At 43.8% G+C, this 19,073-nt stretch overlaps 2 protein-coding genes across 3 annotated transcripts in view; one reads left to right on the top strand and one right to left on the bottom strand.

Moving 5' to 3' along the window:
• Positions 1–17,708, bottom strand: part of SLC39A13 (solute carrier family 39 member 13) — a 64,133-nt gene extending 46,425 nt beyond the window's left edge. Inside the window, exon 1 of the mRNA XM_044270093.1 lies at positions 17,649–17,708. The gene's annotated coding sequence lies outside the window, so the exon portion shown is untranslated. The remainder of the gene's footprint in view (positions 1–17,648) is intronic.
• A 105-nt stretch (positions 17,709–17,813) lies between these two features.
• The window catches only part of SPI1 (Spi-1 proto-oncogene), a 43,141-nt gene continuing 41,881 nt past the window's right edge, over positions 17,814–19,073 (top strand). Inside the window, exon 1 of one of the 2 annotated variants that reach the window (XM_044269968.1) lies at positions 17,814–17,979. In XM_044269968.1, coding sequence (XP_044125903.1) covers positions 17,914–17,979 — 66 coding nt within the window. In that variant the 5' untranslated portion in view covers positions 17,814–17,913. The remainder of the gene's footprint in view (positions 17,980–19,073) is intronic. The other variant, XM_044269967.1, reaches the window with a different exon arrangement.

Raw genomic sequence — 19,073 nt, 5'->3', positions numbered from 1 at the left:
TACAAAGAAATCTTAGGGTCCCACAGCAAATATATACTCCACTTTCCAAGAGCTTACAGGGGTTGTCTCATCACAGATGATGGGGGCATAGCGCTAGGACCCGCACCTATACCGAGAACAAAGCCCAAAAAGTGCTGGAGGGCACACTGTGCATGCGCAGCCGCCCTCAATTCATTTTCTATAGGGCCGCTGAAAATAGCTGAGCGCTGGATCGGCTATTTCTGTCGGGTCCATAGAAGTGAATGGGAGCAGCGGCCGGTCATGCGCGGTGCGCTTCCATTCACTTCTATGGGGAGCGTGCTTGGTGGTGGCCGGACCAGAGTCCTCCAGCCACCACCTTGCAGGGCTCCGTTCCCGATATAGGTGCGGGTCCCAGCCTATAAGACAATGGGGGCATATCCTAGCGATATACCCCCATTGTCCATGATGAGAAAACCCATTTAATCAAAATAAATGCATGTTTACTGTAATCCAGATCTTCATAGTTTGGGCAATGTTAACAGTGAAGAACCATGCAGGCGGGATGCAGGTATCTCTACCCTATGCAGTGGGTTTCAGATTTAGCAACAATTTAGAAGAAAAGTTCCATCTCACCATATAAGCCGAAGGTATTCTCTGAGGTGCAGACCTGTATTGTGAACATCTAAAGAGAGGAAGAGCTCAAGTGTCCAAAATACATAAAAAAGAAAATTATAAGCTTTATTTTCTGATCCATCCTACACATAGCTTACGCGTTTCAAGCTGCATAGCCGGCTCTAGACAAAACCGTGATTCTAGATCCGGTTCTTGTGAATGACACAGTGAAAGTTATGAAATTAAAGGGGTATTTCGGTTGTTTCAAGTTATCCCCTAGGAACCCCGACGATCACAAGAACGGATGCCCCTTACCCCTTGCCGCTCCATTAATTTCTATGGCAGTTCTGGAGATAGCAGTGTACAGCACTCACCTATCTCCAGAATTCCCATAGAGATGAATGGAGCGGTCGCGCGCATGTGCGACCAGTCACTCCGGTCATTTCAGGGGGGCTGCAGGGGGTACGGTGCCCTTTTTCTCATGATCATTGGGGGTCCCAGAAGTAGGACCGCCACCAATCTAATGGTTATCCTCTATCCTGTGGATAGGGGATAACTTGAAACAACCGTAATTCCCCTTTAAAGTTAAGTCCACAGTCACATAAATTGCAGCAGAGAGTCAATTGCAATGATAGAGTAGGAAGAAATCACATACTAACCACTGCAAGACCTTATTGACTAGCATTTGTTTAAAGGGTTGTCCAGACTACAGATATTGATGAGCTATCCTCAGGATCAGTGGAATACCTTCAATGGAGGCAGACTAAGTGACTGCTATGCGGCTTGGGCAAGGAGGGGCACTGAACACCTTTGTCTCTTTCTGATGTGAAAAGATGTATTTTCCTGCAGCCACCACTAGGGGGAGCTCAGTACAAGCAGAGGATGACAGCTTCCAGTTCAGTCAATTGTAACTGCTTAAATTCCTATTGACACTGTATAGTCTCCAGCGCTACCCGAGACAGCTGATTGGTGTTGGGTGACGGACCCCCACAGATCTGATATTGATGACCTATCCTGATGATTATCTCTTGGACGACTGCACTTTTGAATGCTCCTTCCCGATCACTGCACTGTGTTAACATGTCCTCAAAAGCTGGTTTGACCTCTTATTGCATCTTTTATGCAGGCGTAAACAGGCATGTGTTGACGACAATAATGTGTCCAAAGGAGCCCACTTACGATCATTCGGTCACATGTAGTACAGAAATTTGCTCACTTTAACCACTTCAGCCCCGCTAGGTGAAACCCCCTTCATGACCAGAGCACTTTTTACACTTCGGCACTACACTCCTTTCACCGTTTATCGCTCGGTCATGCAACTTACCACCCAAATGAATTTTACCTCCTTTTCTTCTCACTAATGGAGCTTTCATTTGGTGGTATTTTATTGCTGCTGACATTTTTACTTTTTTTGTTATTAATCAAAATGTAACGATTTTTTTGCAAAAAAATGACATTTTTCACTTTCAGCTGTAAAATTTTGCAAAAAAAACGACATCCATATATAAATTTTTCGCCAAATTTATTGTTCTACATGTCTTTGATTAAAAAAAAATGTTTGGGCAAAAAAAAAATGGTTTGGGTAAAAGTTATAGCATTTACAAACTATGGTACAAAAATGTGAATTTCCGCTTTTTGAAACAGCTCTGACTTTCTGAGCACCTGTCATGATTCCTGAGGTTCTACAATGCCCAAACAGTAGAAAACCCCCACAAATGACCCCATTTCGGAAAGTAGACACCCTAAGGTATTCGCTGATGGGCATAGTGAGTTCATAGAACTTTTTATTTTTTGTCACAAGTTAGCGGAAAATGATGATGATTTTTTTATTTTTATTTTTTCTTACAAAGTCTCATATTCCACTAACTTGTGACAAAAAATAAAAAATTCTAGGAACTCGCCATGCCCCTCACGGAATACCTTGGGGTGTCTTCTTTCCAAAATGGGGTCACTTGTGGGGTAGTTATACTGCCCTGGCAATTTAGGGGCCCAAATGTGTGAGAAGTACCTTGCAATCAAAATGTGTAAAAAATGACCGGTGAAATACGAAAGGTGCACTTTGGAATATGTGCCCCTTTGCCCACCTTGGCAGCAAAAAAGTGTCACACATCTGGTATCGCCGTACTCAGGAGAAGTTGGGGAATGTGTTTTTATTTTTTGTCACAAGTTAGCGGAAAATTATGATTTTTTTTTTCTCTTTTTTCCTTACAAAGTCTCATATTCCACTAACTTGCGACAAAAAATAAAAAATTCTAGGAACTCGCCATGCCCCTCACGGAATACCTTGGGGTGTCTTCTTTCCAAAATGGGGTCACTTGTGGCGTAGTTATACTGCCCTGGCAATTTAGGGGCCCAAATGTGTGAGAAGAACTTTGCAATCAAAATGTGTAAAAAATGACCGGTGAAATCCAAAAGGTGCACTTTGGAATATGTGCCCCTTTGCCCACCTTGGCAGCAAAAAAGTGTCACACATCTGGTATCGCCGTACTCAGGAGAAGTTGGGGAATGTGTTTTGGGGTGTCATTTTACATATACCCATGCTGGGTGAGAGAAATATCTTGGCAAAAGACAACTTTTCCCATTTTTTTATACAAAGTTGGCATTTGACCAAGATATTTTTCTCACCCAGCATGGGTACATGTAAAATGACACCCCAAAACACATTCCCCAACTTCTCCTGAGTACGGCGATACCAGATGTGTGACACTTTTTTGCTGCCAAGGTGGGCAAAGGGGCACATATTCCAAAGTGCACCTTTTGGATTTCACCGGTCATTTTTTACACATTTTGATTGCAAAGTTCTTCTCACACATTTGGGCCCCTAAATTGCCAGGGCAGTATAACTACGCCACAAGTGACCCCATTTTGGAAAGAAGACACCCCAAGGTATTCTGTGAGGGGCATGGCGAGTTCCTAGAATTTTTTTTTTTTGTCGCAAGTTAGTGGAATATGAGACTTTGTAAGGAAAAAAGAAAAAAAAAGAAAAATCATCATTTTCCGCTAACTTGTGACAAAAAATAAAAAATTCTAGGAACTCGCCGTGCCCCTCACGGAATACCTTGGGGTGTCTTCTTTCCAAAATGGGGTCACTTGTGGGGTAGTTATACTGCCCTGGCAATTTAGGGGCCCAAATGTGTAAGAAGTACCTTGCAATCAAAATGTGTAAAAAATGGCCGGTGAAATCCGAAAGGTGCACTTTGGAATATGTGCCCCTTTGCCCACCTTGGCTGCAAAAAAGTGTCACACATCTGGTATCGCCGTACTCAGGAGAAGTTGGGGAATGTGTTTTGGGGTGCCATTTTACATATAACCATGCTGGGTGAGAGAAATATCTTGGCAAAAGACAACTTTTCCTATTTTTTTATACAAAGTTGGCATTTGACCAAGATATTTTTCTCACCCAGCATGGGTATATGTAAAATGACACCCCAAAACACATTCCCCAACTTCTCCTGAGTACGGCGATACCAGATGTGTGACACTTTTTTGCAGCCTAGATGCGCAAAGGGGCCCAAATTCCTTTTAGGAGGGCATTTTTAGACATTTGGATCCCAGACTTCTTCTCACACTTTCGGGCCCCTAAAAAGCCAGGGCAGTATAAATACCCCACATGTGACCCCACTTTGGAAAGAAGACACCCCAAGGTATTCAATGAGGGGCCTGGCGAGTTCCTAGAAATTTTTTATTTTTTGCATAAGTTAGCGGAAATTGATTTTTTTGGTTTTTTTCTCACAAAGTCTCACTTTCCGCTAACTTAGGACAAAAATTTCAATCTTTCATGGACTCAATATGCCCCTCACGGAATACCTTGGGGTGTCTTCTTTCCGAAATGGGGTCACATGTGGGGTATTTATACTGCCCTGGCTTTTTAGGGGCCCTAAAGCGTGAGAAGAAGTCTGGAATATAAATGTCTAAAAATGTTTACGCATTTGGATTCCGTGAGGGGTATGGCGAGTTCATGTGAGATTTTATTTTTTGACACAAGTTAGTAGAATATGAGACTTAGTAAGAAAAAACTAAAACAAAAACAAACAAAAAATTTCCGCTAACTTGTGCCAAAAAAAATGTCTGAATGGACAGGGGGGGGTGATCAATGACAGGGGGGGTGATCAATGACAGGGGGGTGATCAATGACAGGGGGGTGATCAATGACAGGGGGGTAATCACCCATATAGACTCCCGGATCACCCCCCTGTCATTGATCACGCCCCTGGTAAGGCTCCATTCAGACGTCCGTATAATTTTTACGGATCCATGGATCGGATCCGCAAAACACATGCGGACGTCTGAATGGAGCCTTACAGGGGGGTTATCAATGACAGGGGGTAATCAGGGTAATCAGGGTGATCACCCCCCTGTCACTGATCACCCCCCCTGTAAGGCTCCATTCAGACATCCGCATGATTTTTTACAGATCCATGGATACATGGATCGGATCCACAAAAGACATGCGGACGTCTGAATGGAGCCTTACAGGGGGGTTATCAATGACAGGGGGGTGATCAGGGTAATCAGGGTGATCACCCCCCTGTCACTGATCACCCCCCCTGTAAGGCTCCATTCAGACATCCGCATGATTTTTTACAGATCCATGGATACATGGATCGGATCCACGAAAGACATGCGGACGTCTGAATGGAGCCTTACAGGGGGGTTATCAACGACAGGGGGTGATCAGGGTGATCAGGGTGATCACCCCCCTGTCACTGATCACCCCCCCTGTAAGGCTCCATTCAGACATCCGCATGATTTTTTACGGATCCATGGATACATGGATCGGATCCACAAAAGACATGCGGACGTCTGAATGGAGCCTTACAGGGGGGTTATCAATGACAGGGGGTGATCAGGGTGATCACCCCCCTGTCACTGATCACCCCCCCTGTAAGGCTCCATTCAGACATCCGCATGATTTTTTACGGATCCATGGATACATGGATCGGATCCACAAAAGACATGCGGACGTCTGAATGGAGCCTTACAGGGGGGTTATCAATGACAGGGGGTGATCAGGGTGATCAGGGTGATCACCCCCCTGTCACTGATCACCCCCCCTGTAAGGCTCCATTCAGACATCCGCATGATTTTTTACGGATCCATGGATACATGGATCGGATCCACAAAACACATGCGGACGTCTGAATGGAGCCTTACAGGGGGGTGATCAGGGAGTGTATATGGGTGATCACCCGCCTGTCATTGATCACCCCCTGTAAGGCTCCATTCAGACGTCCGCATGTGTTTTGCGGATCCGATCCATGTATCCATGGATCCGTAAAAATCATGCGGACGTCTGAATGGAGCCTTACAGGGGGGTGATCAATGACAGGGGGGTGATCAATGACAGGGGGTGATCAGGGAGTGTATATGGGTGATCACCCGCCTGTCATTGATCACCCCCCTGTAAGGCTCTATTTAGACGTCCGTATGCGTTTTGCGGATCCGATCCATGTATCCATGGATCCGTAAAAATCATGCGGACGTCTGAATGGAGCCTTACAGGGGGGTGATCAATGACAGGGGGTGATCAGGGAGTGTATATGGGTGATCACCCGCCTGTCATTGATCACCCCCCTGTAAGGCTCCATTTAGACGTCCGTATGCGTTTTGCGGATCCGATCCATGTATCCATGGATCCGTAAAAATCATGCGGACGTCTGAATGGAGCCTTACAGGGGGGTGATCAATGACAGGGGGGTGATCAATGACAGGGGGTGATCAGGGAGTGTATATGGGTGATCACCCCCCTGTCATTGATCACCCCCCTGTAAGGCTCCATTTAGACGTCCGTATGCGTTTTGCGGATCCGATCCATGTATCCGTGGATCCGTAAAAATCATACGGACATCTGAACGGAGCCTGACAGGGGGGTGATCAATGACAGGGCGGTGATCAATGACAGGGGGGTGATCAGGGAGTTTATATGGGGTGATCATGGGTGATCAGGGGTTTATAAGGGGTTAATAAGTGACGGGGGGGGGTGTAGTGTAGTGTGGTGTTTGGTGCGACTGTACTGACCTACCTGAGTCCTCTGGTGGTCGATCCTAACAAAAGGGACCACCAGAGGACCAGGTAGGAGGTATATTAGACGCTGTTATGAAAACAGCGTCTAATATACCTGTTAGGGGTTAAAAAATTCGGATCTCCAGCCTGCCAGCGAACGATCGCCGCTGGCATGCTGGAGATCCACTCGCTTACCTTCCGTTCCTGTGAGTGCGCGCGCCTGTGTGCGCGCGTTCACAGGAAATCTCGCGTCTCGCGAGATGACGCGTATATGCGTGACTGTGCGCCAGCCTGCCACCTCCGGAACGCACATGTGCGTTAGGCGGTCCGGAGGTGGTTAAATTAAGCCTATCAAGCGCCGACTGAATTGCTGTATTATTAATTGACGCTCATGTAGCGTCATGTTCCTACGACAGTGCTACACTGCTAAAGGGGATTCCAAATGTGCTTTGTTCTAATTATGCATTAACCTGTGAATAAGCAATTAGGAGTTAACATGTGTTAATTGTCACCACTAGGTGGATCTTTTTCCACCCTCACCATACGGAGAAGGAGTTAGGTTAGAGTAGTGAGTCAGTGTCTAGACAGTGAAGTTGAAGGAGTAACTGCCCTGGATAGTGAGTCAACCAGAGAAAGAAAACTTAAAACCAAAGCAAACTAAATTTGAGAAAAGAGTAATCCATTTGACGAGCATACCAGTGTTGAGAGGAGGTGCATGCAGAAGCTCTGTGGAGATAACCTGTCTAAAACAAAGCTTATAGATTCCACAGTGAACCTGTTCAGGAAAATTAAAAAGCATCCATCACCATGATCAACTGTATAATACTGGGCATCCTGCCTGGTAGGGTTGATCATGCTGATTAAAATGATACCTTTGTTATATCTTTAGGTAGAACCGTTGACAAGATTTATGTATTTGTAGAACCATGCAAATGAATTGTTTGGGCACCAAGGGGCCGGCCAGGGCCCTTGGAGCACTACTTTTGTAACATCTCTCTAATCCAGGCCCTCCCACCTCCCCCTTGCTTAACAGGGCTGGACAATCAAACAAAGGAAAGGGTCTCCCCATGGTTGCATTGCATAGAGAAAGTGAGAAGTGTTGCATCCCTATTTCTAGATGCTGTTGGACCCCCACTGATCAGATACTGATGACCTATCCAAAGGATAGCGGAAACCTAATTCAGACAAAGCTCCTTGCTAGTGATCATTGGAGCCACCTCTCATATTAAGGGAACCTACCTCTATGAACCAGACCACACAAATGTATTTTTGTCCATTCCATTTTTTCTTTTTGCGCCCTGTATACGGAACCATTCAACTTCAATGGGACTGCTAAAAATGGAAATGACTGTATGTCCGTTCCACCAAAAAATAGAACATGTTATAATGATTATTATTGTCCGCATTATGGACAAGGATAGGACTGTTCTATTAGGGGCCGGCCGTTCCGCAAAATGTGGACTGCACACGGCTGGTTACCGTGTTTTGCGGATCGCAAAACATCCGACGGTCGTGTGCATGAGCTCTTAAGCAGCAGAAGCTGTTGCTGATTCATTTGAATGACCACCATGTCATATAGCATACTGTTTGAGTTTTTCATGGTACCTTTAAAAGTCTACATTACATATAAACAGGGATACCATCAGGGTAGTACCAGTAGCACTCCTGTCAGGGGCTTGGTAAGAATCCTAAGCTAAAGGGGGGCCTGATATTTAGGGGTGTTGGGGAGCAGGCACAGTGTTGGAGTGGTACCAAGATGACACTGTTGGGGAACAGGATGGGGAGATTGTGTTGAGAAGGTGGGGAGGATGATGGAAAAGTGAGAAATCCAAAATGTCTGTGTAACAAACTCTGCAGAGTGGCTGAAAGAAGTCATCATGGTGGTCTGGTCTGAATGGAGAAGATAAGGAAAGATAATGTCTACATTAGAGAAGACATAACTCGATGTAAGAGTGCTGTAGTGCTGTATTCTCCTGTATCAGGGATGTTGTGTAGAGAAGGATTGGGCACCTGTGGGGTGGGGTGTTGCGTTAGACCCGCTTGTTTGGAGGGCATAGAACTTGGCAGCCCTGCATACAAACCTTTGCACTGTAGTGTATATACATATATTCTACACACCATACTTTATATATACTGTAAATTGACATAATGTCTGACTGTGAAATTCCATTGTGGAAACCAAAGGATCATTTGCTGATGAATGTACCTTACTGGAATTCCCCTATGAATCTGCTCTTAACGTGATAATTATATATTTATACTGACTATAAACCCAACCACAGCTTCAGGTTCACTTCTCCAAGCCAGAGACACAGAAACTAAATGATATTTTTGTACCCTATATAAAACTGAAAGACAATTGTATGGACGGTTGACAACATCATAGCGAAATCCAGGCAAGAAAACATATTGTTGCACTTAATGTTGTAGGTGCACATAATGTTCTGCTATTGCATTGCTCCCATTTCGTATGTGAGTTGGCATGGTTATTTTGGAACCTGCATAGGGTAGTTCAGGCATGACATGGCCATAGGGTATACGGATGTCACAGAAGGAAGACCTCACTTTACTAGGACTGATTCATACGCCTGTGCTCGGTCCGGGAAACATCTCCCAGACTGACCGCTGCTCCCCTGACCAGAACTGACCGCATCAAAGTGTTATGTGATACAGTCAGTTCGTATGTGATTGCGGGTCTATTGTACTATTGCGGCCGACACATAGACCGTGTTTCCAGGCCGAGCACGGTTGTGTGAATCAGCCCTTAGCCAAAGTGAAGACCTGCCGTGCCAATAAATGTAAGTAAGCATTATGCAATACCACATTTCTGGCCACTGCAGGAGAAGAATGTGGCCACAATCAGCTGATGAACCCGCTGAGATCAGTTGATCATTAGGTTTTGCTATTAATGTCCAATCTTGGCTGTAGCAGTGGTGGTTGGAAAGCACATGGCTCCTTGGCTCAGCATACACTGCATTGGGAAAGTCTTCAGACCCTTAAATTTTTTTCTCATTATGCCTCCGACTCAAAAATATCTCTTGGATATCTCTCCACACATTCCTCAACCAGGAGCCTGGATTTAGTCTGCCCTCATCATCTCCCGCTTAGACTACTGTAACATCCTCCTCAGTTTACTCCTATCTAGCACTCTTGCACCCCTACAATCTATCTTCAACTCTGCTGCCCAACTAATCCACATCTCCCCCAATTACTCTTCTCTCTCTTCTCTCTGCCAATCCCTTCACTGGCTCCCTATTGCCCAGAGAATCTAGTTCAAATCGCTTACTATGATATACAAAGCTGTCCACGACCAGTCCCCTGCATACATCTGTGACCTGATCCTCCGATACTTTCCCACACACAATCTCCGATCATCACAAGACCTTCTTCTCTACTCTCCTCTTATCACCTCTTCCAACAATCGCCCCAAGATTTCTCTAGTGCATCCCCTGTACTCTGGAACTCTCTACTCCAACATATCAGACTCTCACCTACAGTGGAAACCTTCAAAAGAAACCTAACAAAAAAACACCTCTTCAGACAAGTCTACAACCTACAGTGAACCTGCTGCCTCTATACTGCCATATGAACAGCTTCAACCCTTACCCACCCAATGCTTTCTCCTTCCCTTGTAGACTGTAAGCCCTTGTGGCCAGGGTCCTTCTTCCGTAGCAGTTTTTCCCCATCATTCTGCACTCATTACCACATAAGGAGAAAGTGAAAACAGAATGTTTGAAATCTTTGCTAATTTATTAAAAAGTAAAAACTAAAATCTCACATTGACATAAGTCTTCAGCCCCTTTACTCAGGACTTAGTTGAAGCCCCTTTGGCAGTGATTCCAGCCTCCAGTCTTCTTGGGGATGATGCCACAAGGTTTGCACATCTGGATTTGGGGATTTTCTGCCATTCTTCTCTTCAGATCCTCTTTAGTTCTGTCGGGTTGGATGGGGACCGTCGGTGGACAGCCATTTTCAGGTCTCTCCAGAGATACTGGATTGGGTTCAAGTCAGGTCTCCCTGGCCACTCAAGGACATTCACAGAGTTGTTCCTAAGCTACTGTGTTGTCTTGACTGTGTACTTAGGGTCATTGTCTTGTTAGAAGATGAGCCTTTGGTCCAGTCCGAGGTCCAGGGCACTCTGGATCAGGTTTTTATTAAGAATATTGCTGCTGCTTGCTCATTCAATAAAGGTCTATTTTCTCATTGTACAGTTCAGTTCTTTACTTCTGGGAACACTTTACCCAAAATCAAGTTTGCTGATTTATATGAAATTGACTTTTTTCTTGCTGGCAGTGCATCCAAAAACAACGTTCTGTGAATAGCTTGAGGGGATAAGAAGGGGGGAACTCATTGGGGGTGGAGGGGGGGGGGGGGAATTGAGGCTTTCTGACTCATCTTGCTACCCAGTTATGCAATCGGGCCTTTGTCAAAAGAGGAACTGGTCTTTTGTCACAGTGCAGAAAGGTTGGAAGAGTTGAAGCCATGGAATTTTATTCTTACTCATCACATAAACAGCTTAAAAATAGATGCATATATACACTGTATGGACAAAAGTATTGGGACACCTACACATTCCACCTACAGGAGCTTTTATGACATCCCATTCTAAATACTTAGGCAAAGGTATGGAGTTGTTCCCCCTATTCTCTTTTGGGGGAAGACTTTCTGCAAGATGTTGGATGGTGTCTGTGTTTTCTTTTTGCCCACTCATCCAGAAGAACATTTGTGAGGTCAGACACTGGCATAGCTTACAATCTTTATTTTTATGTCATCCCAAAGGTGTTAGATGGGGTTAAGGTCAGAACGGTCAGTCAAGTTCTTCCACACCAAACCCACCCAGCCATGCCTTTATGGACCTTGCGTTGTGCAATGGGGCACAGTCATATTGGAACAAACTGTTCCCACAAAGTTGGCCTCATGCACACACTCCTTATTAGAGAAGGCACACCAGGCATAGTTGCCAACAGTTCTACATTTGCAGAGACTGTCCCTAATTTTCAGAGACAGTCCCAGCAAATACTGGCTGTCCCAGGCCAAATATGGACAGTTCTTATGTTAGCCCTGTCCATATGGTGGGTTTTGGGTGTTTCCTGGGCAGGGCTTACATGCCCCAAATTTACCAAGTAAAATGTTAGTAAGTATGCGACATTAATAGGAGTAACACAGATTGCTCCCGATGCCCCACTCACAGACTGCTCCCGATGCCTCTCTCACAGACTGCTCCCCACGCCCTTCTGTCTCTCACAGACTGCTCTCCATGCCCTTCTGTCTCTCACTGACTGCTCCCCATGCCCTTCTGTCTCTCACAGACTCCTCTCCATGCCCTTCTGTCTCTCACAGACTGCTCGCCATGCCCCACTCACAGACTGCTCCCATGCCCTTCTGTCTCTCACAGACTGCTCTCCATGCCCTTCTGTCTCTCACAGACTGCTCTCCATGCCCCTCTGTCTCTCACAGACTGCTCTCCATGGTCTTCTGTCTCTTACAGACTGCTCTCCATACCCTCCTGTCTCTCACAGACTGCTGTCCATACCCTCCTTTCTCTCACAGACTGCTCTCCATGCCCTTCTATCTCTCACAGACTGTTCCATACACCCTTCTATCTCTTACAGACTGCTCTCCATGCTCTTCTGTCTCTCATAGACTCCTCTCCATGCCCCACTCACAGACTGCTCCCATGCCCTTCTGTCTCTCACAGACTCCTCTCCATACCCTTCCGTCTCTCACAGACTGCTCTCCATGCCCCTCTGTCTCTCACAGACTGCTCCCATGCCCTTCTGTCTCTCACAGACTCCTCTCCATACCCTTCCGTCTCTCACAGACTGCTCTCCATGCCCCTCTGTCTCTCATAGACTGCTCTCCATGCCCTTCTGTCTCTTACAGACTGCTCTCCATGCTCTTCTGTATCTCATAGACTGCTCCACATTCCCCTCTGATTTCCCACAAACTACTTTCCTATGTGACAGGCTGAAGATGTTGTCCCTCACACAGAGAAGACAGATCCCACACAGTATTTTTTTGGACCAAGTGAATCAGCTATAAAATAACATATTCACTTGGATGCGGAGCATTAGCAGATGTGATGAGGATTTTGGGTGTTGTGTTCTGTTCCTAAATCCTCATCTAACTCTGAACACGTGAATGGGGGCCTAAGGGGCTTACTAAACCATGGTCAGGCCAGTCTCACACGAGTGTATTACAGGCATATATGACTATAATGTGAGTCTGAATCACTAAACCCACGGTCAGGACGGGTCATTCCTGCATATCATTTGTGCATATAAGTGCCTGTGTTAAAGGGGTCGTCTCACTTCAGAAAATTATATTTTTAATGTAAAGAAAGTTAATACAAGGCACTAATGTATTGTGATTATCCATATTGCTTCCTTTGCTGGCTTTATTCATTTTTCCATCACATGATACAAAAACCGTTGGAAGAGCACTGGAGCGGCTGTACTGTGGCGTTTTCTTTTTCTGGGTAATATATATTTTTTTTACATCTCCTAAGTTCTCCAAGGTTATTAAAGTTCCTGGACAGATCCTTTAAGTTATAGGCGATTGTTATGGGCTACAGAGTCACACTCACATAATCAAACGTGGAGCCCATTGCCTATAAAGCTCATGCTCTCCAATCCTAATATCAACCAAACACTATGTTCACTGACCTGCGCAACTCAACTAAAACAGAATTATTTCTGCTATGCTTTGGGGGTGCACTGCACATGTGTCGGCATGCTTAGCGGGGGCAGAGCACGGTCGGGCAGCAGGTGTATTACACACTTTTACCCATGAATGTGTGGCTGAGAATAACTGTGGTTACTGTGGTCGGGTTAGCTAAGGAAGCTGTCTAAATAAGATAAGACATGCAAGGATCTGCTCCAACTCCTTTGTCTGTTCATAAAACCACCAGAACCACAAGGCCTGGAATCTATTCCTTATCACAGCACAATACAATCCATGACAAATACATGACCCTACACCATCCTTGTGCATAGGGAACAAGGCATTAACCAGGGTTCCAAAATTTCTAAAATGTATCCCCCCTACCTTTGTATAAGTTTACTACCTCCTCTCACTTTTGTCTTGTATCATTCTGGGGTCCTCAGAATGAGATTGGGCCAGAGGTGGATTGGCCATAGACATTACAGGGAAATTTACCGATGGGCCGATGCCCAGAGGGCCACCCAAGCCCCCCTGTCCGCCACTGGCAGGGTACATAATGAGGTCTTAGCGGTAATTAACTCTGTTAGAATAAAGTATCTGGCCAGTGACCGCATATGGCCTCCTGAATTCAACTGCCCTTGACCACATCGCACCTCTTAAACCCCTGTTTCACATCTTAATCATAGGGAACTGGAGGAGGAGGACAGAAAATGGGAGCTATTGATGGCCACCACAGAGGGACAGCTTTTGGTGCAATATTTAGCGCTATGGTATTGCTGACCCCCTCAATTTGGACCCCCCTACAACAAGGGTCCACTTTTAGGATTTTTTTCCAGGGCCACTTTAACCACTTCCCATCTGGGCCATTTGCCCCCTTCCTGACCAGGCCTAATTTTGCAAAACTGACATATCTCACTTTATGTGGTAATAACTTTGGAACGCCTTTATTTATCCAAGTCATTCAGAGATTGTTTTCTCGTGACACATTGTACTTCATGATAGTCATAAATTTGAGTCAAAATATTTCACCTTTATTTATGAAAAAAAATCCCAAATGTACCCAAAAATTTGAAAAATTTGCAATTTTCAAAATTTCTATTTCTCTGCTTTTAAAACAGAAAGTGATACCTCATAAAATATTTATTACTTAACATTCCCCATATGTCTACTTTATGTTGGCATCATTTTGGAAATGTCATTTTATTTTTTTAGGACGTTAGAAGGCTTAGAAGTTTAGAAGCAATTCTTCAAATTTTTAAGAAAATTGCCAAAACCCACTTTTTAAGGACCAGTTCAGGTCTGAAGTCACTTTGTGGGGCTTACATAATGGATACCCCCATAAATGACCCCATTGTAGAAACTACACCCCTCAAGGTATTCAAAACCGATTTTACAAACTTTGTTAACCCTTTAGGCGTTCCACAAGAATTAAAGGAAAATGGAGATCAAATTTTAAAATTTCACTTTTTGGGCAGATTTTCCATTTTAATCAAATTTTTTCTTTAACACATCGATGGTTAACAGCCAAACAAAACTCAATATTTATTACGCAGATTCTGCGGTTTACAGAAACACCCCACATGTGGTCATAAACTGCTGTATGGGCACAAGGCAGGGCGCAGAAGAAAAGGAACTCCACATGGTTTTTAGATGCCATGTCCCATTTGAAGCCCCCTGATGCACCCTTACAGTAGAAACTCCCAAGAAGTGACCCCATTTTGGAAACTAGGGGATAAGGTGCCAGTTTTATTAGTACTATTTTTGGGTACATATGATTTTTTGATCATTCATTATAACACTTTATGGGGCAAGGTGACCAAAAAATTGGTTGTTTTAGCACAGTTTCTATTTATTTATTTTTACAGCGTTCATCTGAGGGGTTCAGTCAAGTGACATTTTTATAGAGCAGATTGTTACGGACGTGGCGATACCTAATATGTATACTTTTTCTCATTTATTAAAGTTTTACGCAATAATAGCATTTTTGAAACAAAAAAATTATGTTTTAATGTGTCCATGTTCTGAAAGCTATAGTTTTTTTATTTTTTGAGAGATTTTCTTATGTAGGGGCTCATTTTTTGCGGGATGAGGTGACTGTTTTTGTGGGACATACGCATTTTTGATCACTTGGTGTTGCACCTTTTGTAATGTAAGGTGACAAAAATAGCTTGTTTACATTTTTTTTTTTTTTTTTTTACGGTGTTCACCTGAGGGGTTAGCTTATGTGATATTTTTATAGAGCTGGTTTTTATGGACGCGGCAATACCTAATATGTATAATTTTTTTATTTGTTTCACTTTAACACAATAATAGCATTTTTGAAACCAAAAAAATGATGTTTTAGTGTCTCCATGTTCTAAGAGCTATAGTTTTTTTATTTTTTGAGAGATTTTCTTATGTAGGGGATCATTTTTTGCGGGATGAGGTGACGGTTTTATTGGTACCATTTTGTGGGACATATGCCTTTTTGATCACTTGGTGTTGCACCTTTTGTGATGTAAGGTGACAAAAATTGCTTGTTTACAGTTTTATTTTTATTTTTTTACGGTGTTCATCCGAGGGGTTAGGTCATGTGATATTTTTATAGAGCTGGTTTTTACGGACGCGGCAATACCAAATATGTCTATTTTATTTAATTTTTTCTATTTTTAAATTATTTTTTTATTCCTTACTTGGGGACTTTTTTTTTTTACATGTGAAACTTATTTATTTTTTTATTTTACACTTTTCGTCCCCCATGAGGTCATACAAGACCTCTGGGGGACATTTACTTCACTTTTTCTTTTTTTTTTCACTGTTGATTTCTCCTGTAACTGGGGCTGACATAGTAGCCCCAGTTACAGGAAAAATACACCCCCCAGAGAGGCTGTACAGCGCAATACAAAGAAAACTGGGATCTCATGTTACCCCCCCCCCCCCCCCAGTTACCCTTGTTCTTATCCCAAAATGTTCACCATTTCCCCAAGATTGTGAAAGGTTAGCGCCACAATGTCCACAAAACTGAGATCTTGGGAAACATAGAAACATAGAATGTGTCGGCAGATAAGAACCATTTGGCCCATCTAGTCTGCCCAATATACTAAATACTATGGGAGAAAGTGAAGGAGCAAGAATATCACCAGGTCATACTTTTAGGGTGCTCGTGAATAATATCAAAGATTACCATTTTGCAGGTCTTCTTTTAGGCTATAGTCTGTGGCAAATTTATAATCCTACTGTGGATCCAGAGGAAGGCAAAACCCCCAGGAACGCTCGTTCGTGATGATCTGGCAGTCTAATGTGAGTTCATCGGGCAATCAGAATCTATCAGCATGCTTAAAAATTCTCGTTGCATGTAATAGCAGTGGTCTCCTCCACTAGCGAGGCGACAATTGCCGGAAAGGAACGTTTCCATTCAGACAATCGCCTGCAGAATCGGCTGGTCTAATACAGCATTTAGGTCAGGTTACCCCTTTACTGTTTCCGTTTTGGAATTATTAAAGAGGACTTAAAAATTGACTACCTATCCTCAGTGAGGGTCCATCTCTTGACACCCATACTAAGGATAGGTAACAGATTTTTAAGTCCCTTTATAATAAGGGCCTGGATGTTTTTATTCAAAGTGATATCACAAGTCATATGGACTAGATTAGAGATATTCATCATGGGATTTATTCTGGAGTTGAGAAGTACTGTATTTTTTCAAACTATAAGATATACCTGACCATAAGACGTCCCTTCCCAGGTTTAGACTACAGGAAATTAAAGTTTATTAAAACTTCCCTGCTTGTTTAATAAAGTAGAGGTGTCAATATCATTAAATAGTACAAAAAATACTGTAATTTCAACCCTCCCTACTATAGGGTATTTGGCATCCACCTCATGAGGGAAGGAGTTGCCTTCCTCTAGATCAGCGCAGATACAGTAGGATTATAGGTTGGACTTGATGGAACAGACACAATGGCCTGAAAGAAGACCTGCAAAATGATAACATGTCCTCACTTGGGGTCCGTCCATCAGTCACATGGCCTTTGTGCAGCTATGTCCATTCAAGAGAATGGGGTAGAATGCTAATACCAAGCACAGCCAATATCGCATGAATAGGTTGCATAGCTTGGATCCTTCAAACATCTTCAGGGTTGTGGGGAGTCTGTCCCCACCAATCAGATATTGATGACCTATCAGGTCATCCATATTTAAACCCTGGACAACCCCTTCTAGGCAGGCTATCAAAATTACACCATCACTGTGGCTCTTCATGCATTCTGTAATCAGTTGGAGGGGTATGCTGCTATCACAAGATCTTTACACAAAGCATTTTATCATTAACCACTGTTTCCTCGTCACAGAATCTCTATCCATACACCGATGCTAAAATCAGACTGTTACACAGAGTTTATGAATTAACGGTGGGTATTGCATATCCTTACCTTAGTGGATATGAGCCGCCTATTCTATCACACTAGGGAGCTATAGCATAGGGACTTGGCATGGGGTTTCTTCCTTTTGTATTAGCATAGGTTAGCAGAACTAACAGCATGGAGAAGTGAATTAGGTTCTGTAGTACAGTATAAAGGAAGTCAGCACACTTCCCCCTTTAAATCAAATGAAAGAGTTTATCGCTTGTCCCCGACATGTAGCTGGAGTACCGGTCAGGGCCCATTGATCTTTGCGTAGAGACTGGACGGCAAGTGAATGTATAGCTGCTTACCAGGTGCTGGTGATAGGATGAATGGCCCCTGGAATGTTGTATCCTGTAAGGTAAGGTCACCGATATCTCAATTTTCTGCAGCGGTTATGTCATTATAAGAAGCTCAATCTATTCTAGAAAACTAGTGAATGAGTCCAACTTCAGAATATCAGATGGAGAAAAGGGGAGTGCAGAGTTTACGGTTGCACTGGAGCCTAAGATGGCCCACAAGGTCCCTTTGTCCCATATTAGTAGACCTGTACTACAATATGTGTGATAGCTGAGGGTTACAGATTTGGCATTGGAGCCCACTAACACAACTCATAGCTAGGTCTTGATATTGGGTTCAAATTCATCTTGACCCATCGTCTTCTACGTTGACTATACCTAATGGCCTCTCTTTTAGGTTGTGGCCACATGGTTTCCTGAGGCAGCTTTGGAAGCCAAAACCAGGAGTGAATTCACAAAAGAGGAGACATCGTATCTTTTCTTCATACTTTCTCAGCTTTTATGATCCACTCCTGATTTGGACTTCCAAAACTGCATTATTAAATCTGACCCCGTGGCCGTACCCTAAATATTTGCATTTTATGCATAGCAAGGCTTCACTCTGAGTCCTATGATTAGAATGGTCCCACTAGTCATGGGGATGTTCACACTTATTATTTTTAGCATGTGTCATAATCTGACAAAATATCCTGTGTCTGCCTTGTCTGCATGGCCATCTGCGTGGGTTGTTCTTGTGAAAGATCACATCTCATTCCACAGAAGCCTCTTCCATAAACCCTAAACATTTGCACGTAGTCGGTTAATTTGCTAAATTAGAGGATTTTACTAGGTTTGTAATAATTGCATCTGGCCATACATATTAGATTAATGTTGCCCGGACCATTTGATTTTGCCAAGACTAGCCGATCATCTAGTGTTTATGAGGGCCTCCTGACTCTCCCCCAGTAACGGATGGGAGGAGGGTCCATTTGCTCTCATGGAAGATTAGCCACAACCAGAGGTGTCTAATGGTGTCTTACTCCCCTCTCCCCATGGTGTGGTGGAGAGAGATAGGAGCATCCGCTCGACAACTGTCTAAGTCATGGTGTCACTGTATATTTTGTGTAAGACATTTATCACTGATCTGAACCTATATGCGTCGGACATAGACATGAGA

The sequence above is a fragment of the Bufo gargarizans genome, chromosome 10 (genome assembly GCF_014858855.1).
Source record: "Bufo gargarizans isolate SCDJY-AF-19 chromosome 10, ASM1485885v1, whole genome shotgun sequence".
Lineage (NCBI taxonomy): Eukaryota > Metazoa > Chordata > Amphibia > Anura > Bufonidae > Bufo > Bufo gargarizans.
Note: the sequence above shows the minus strand (reverse complement) of the source record. Positions and strands in the feature narration are given on the sequence as shown.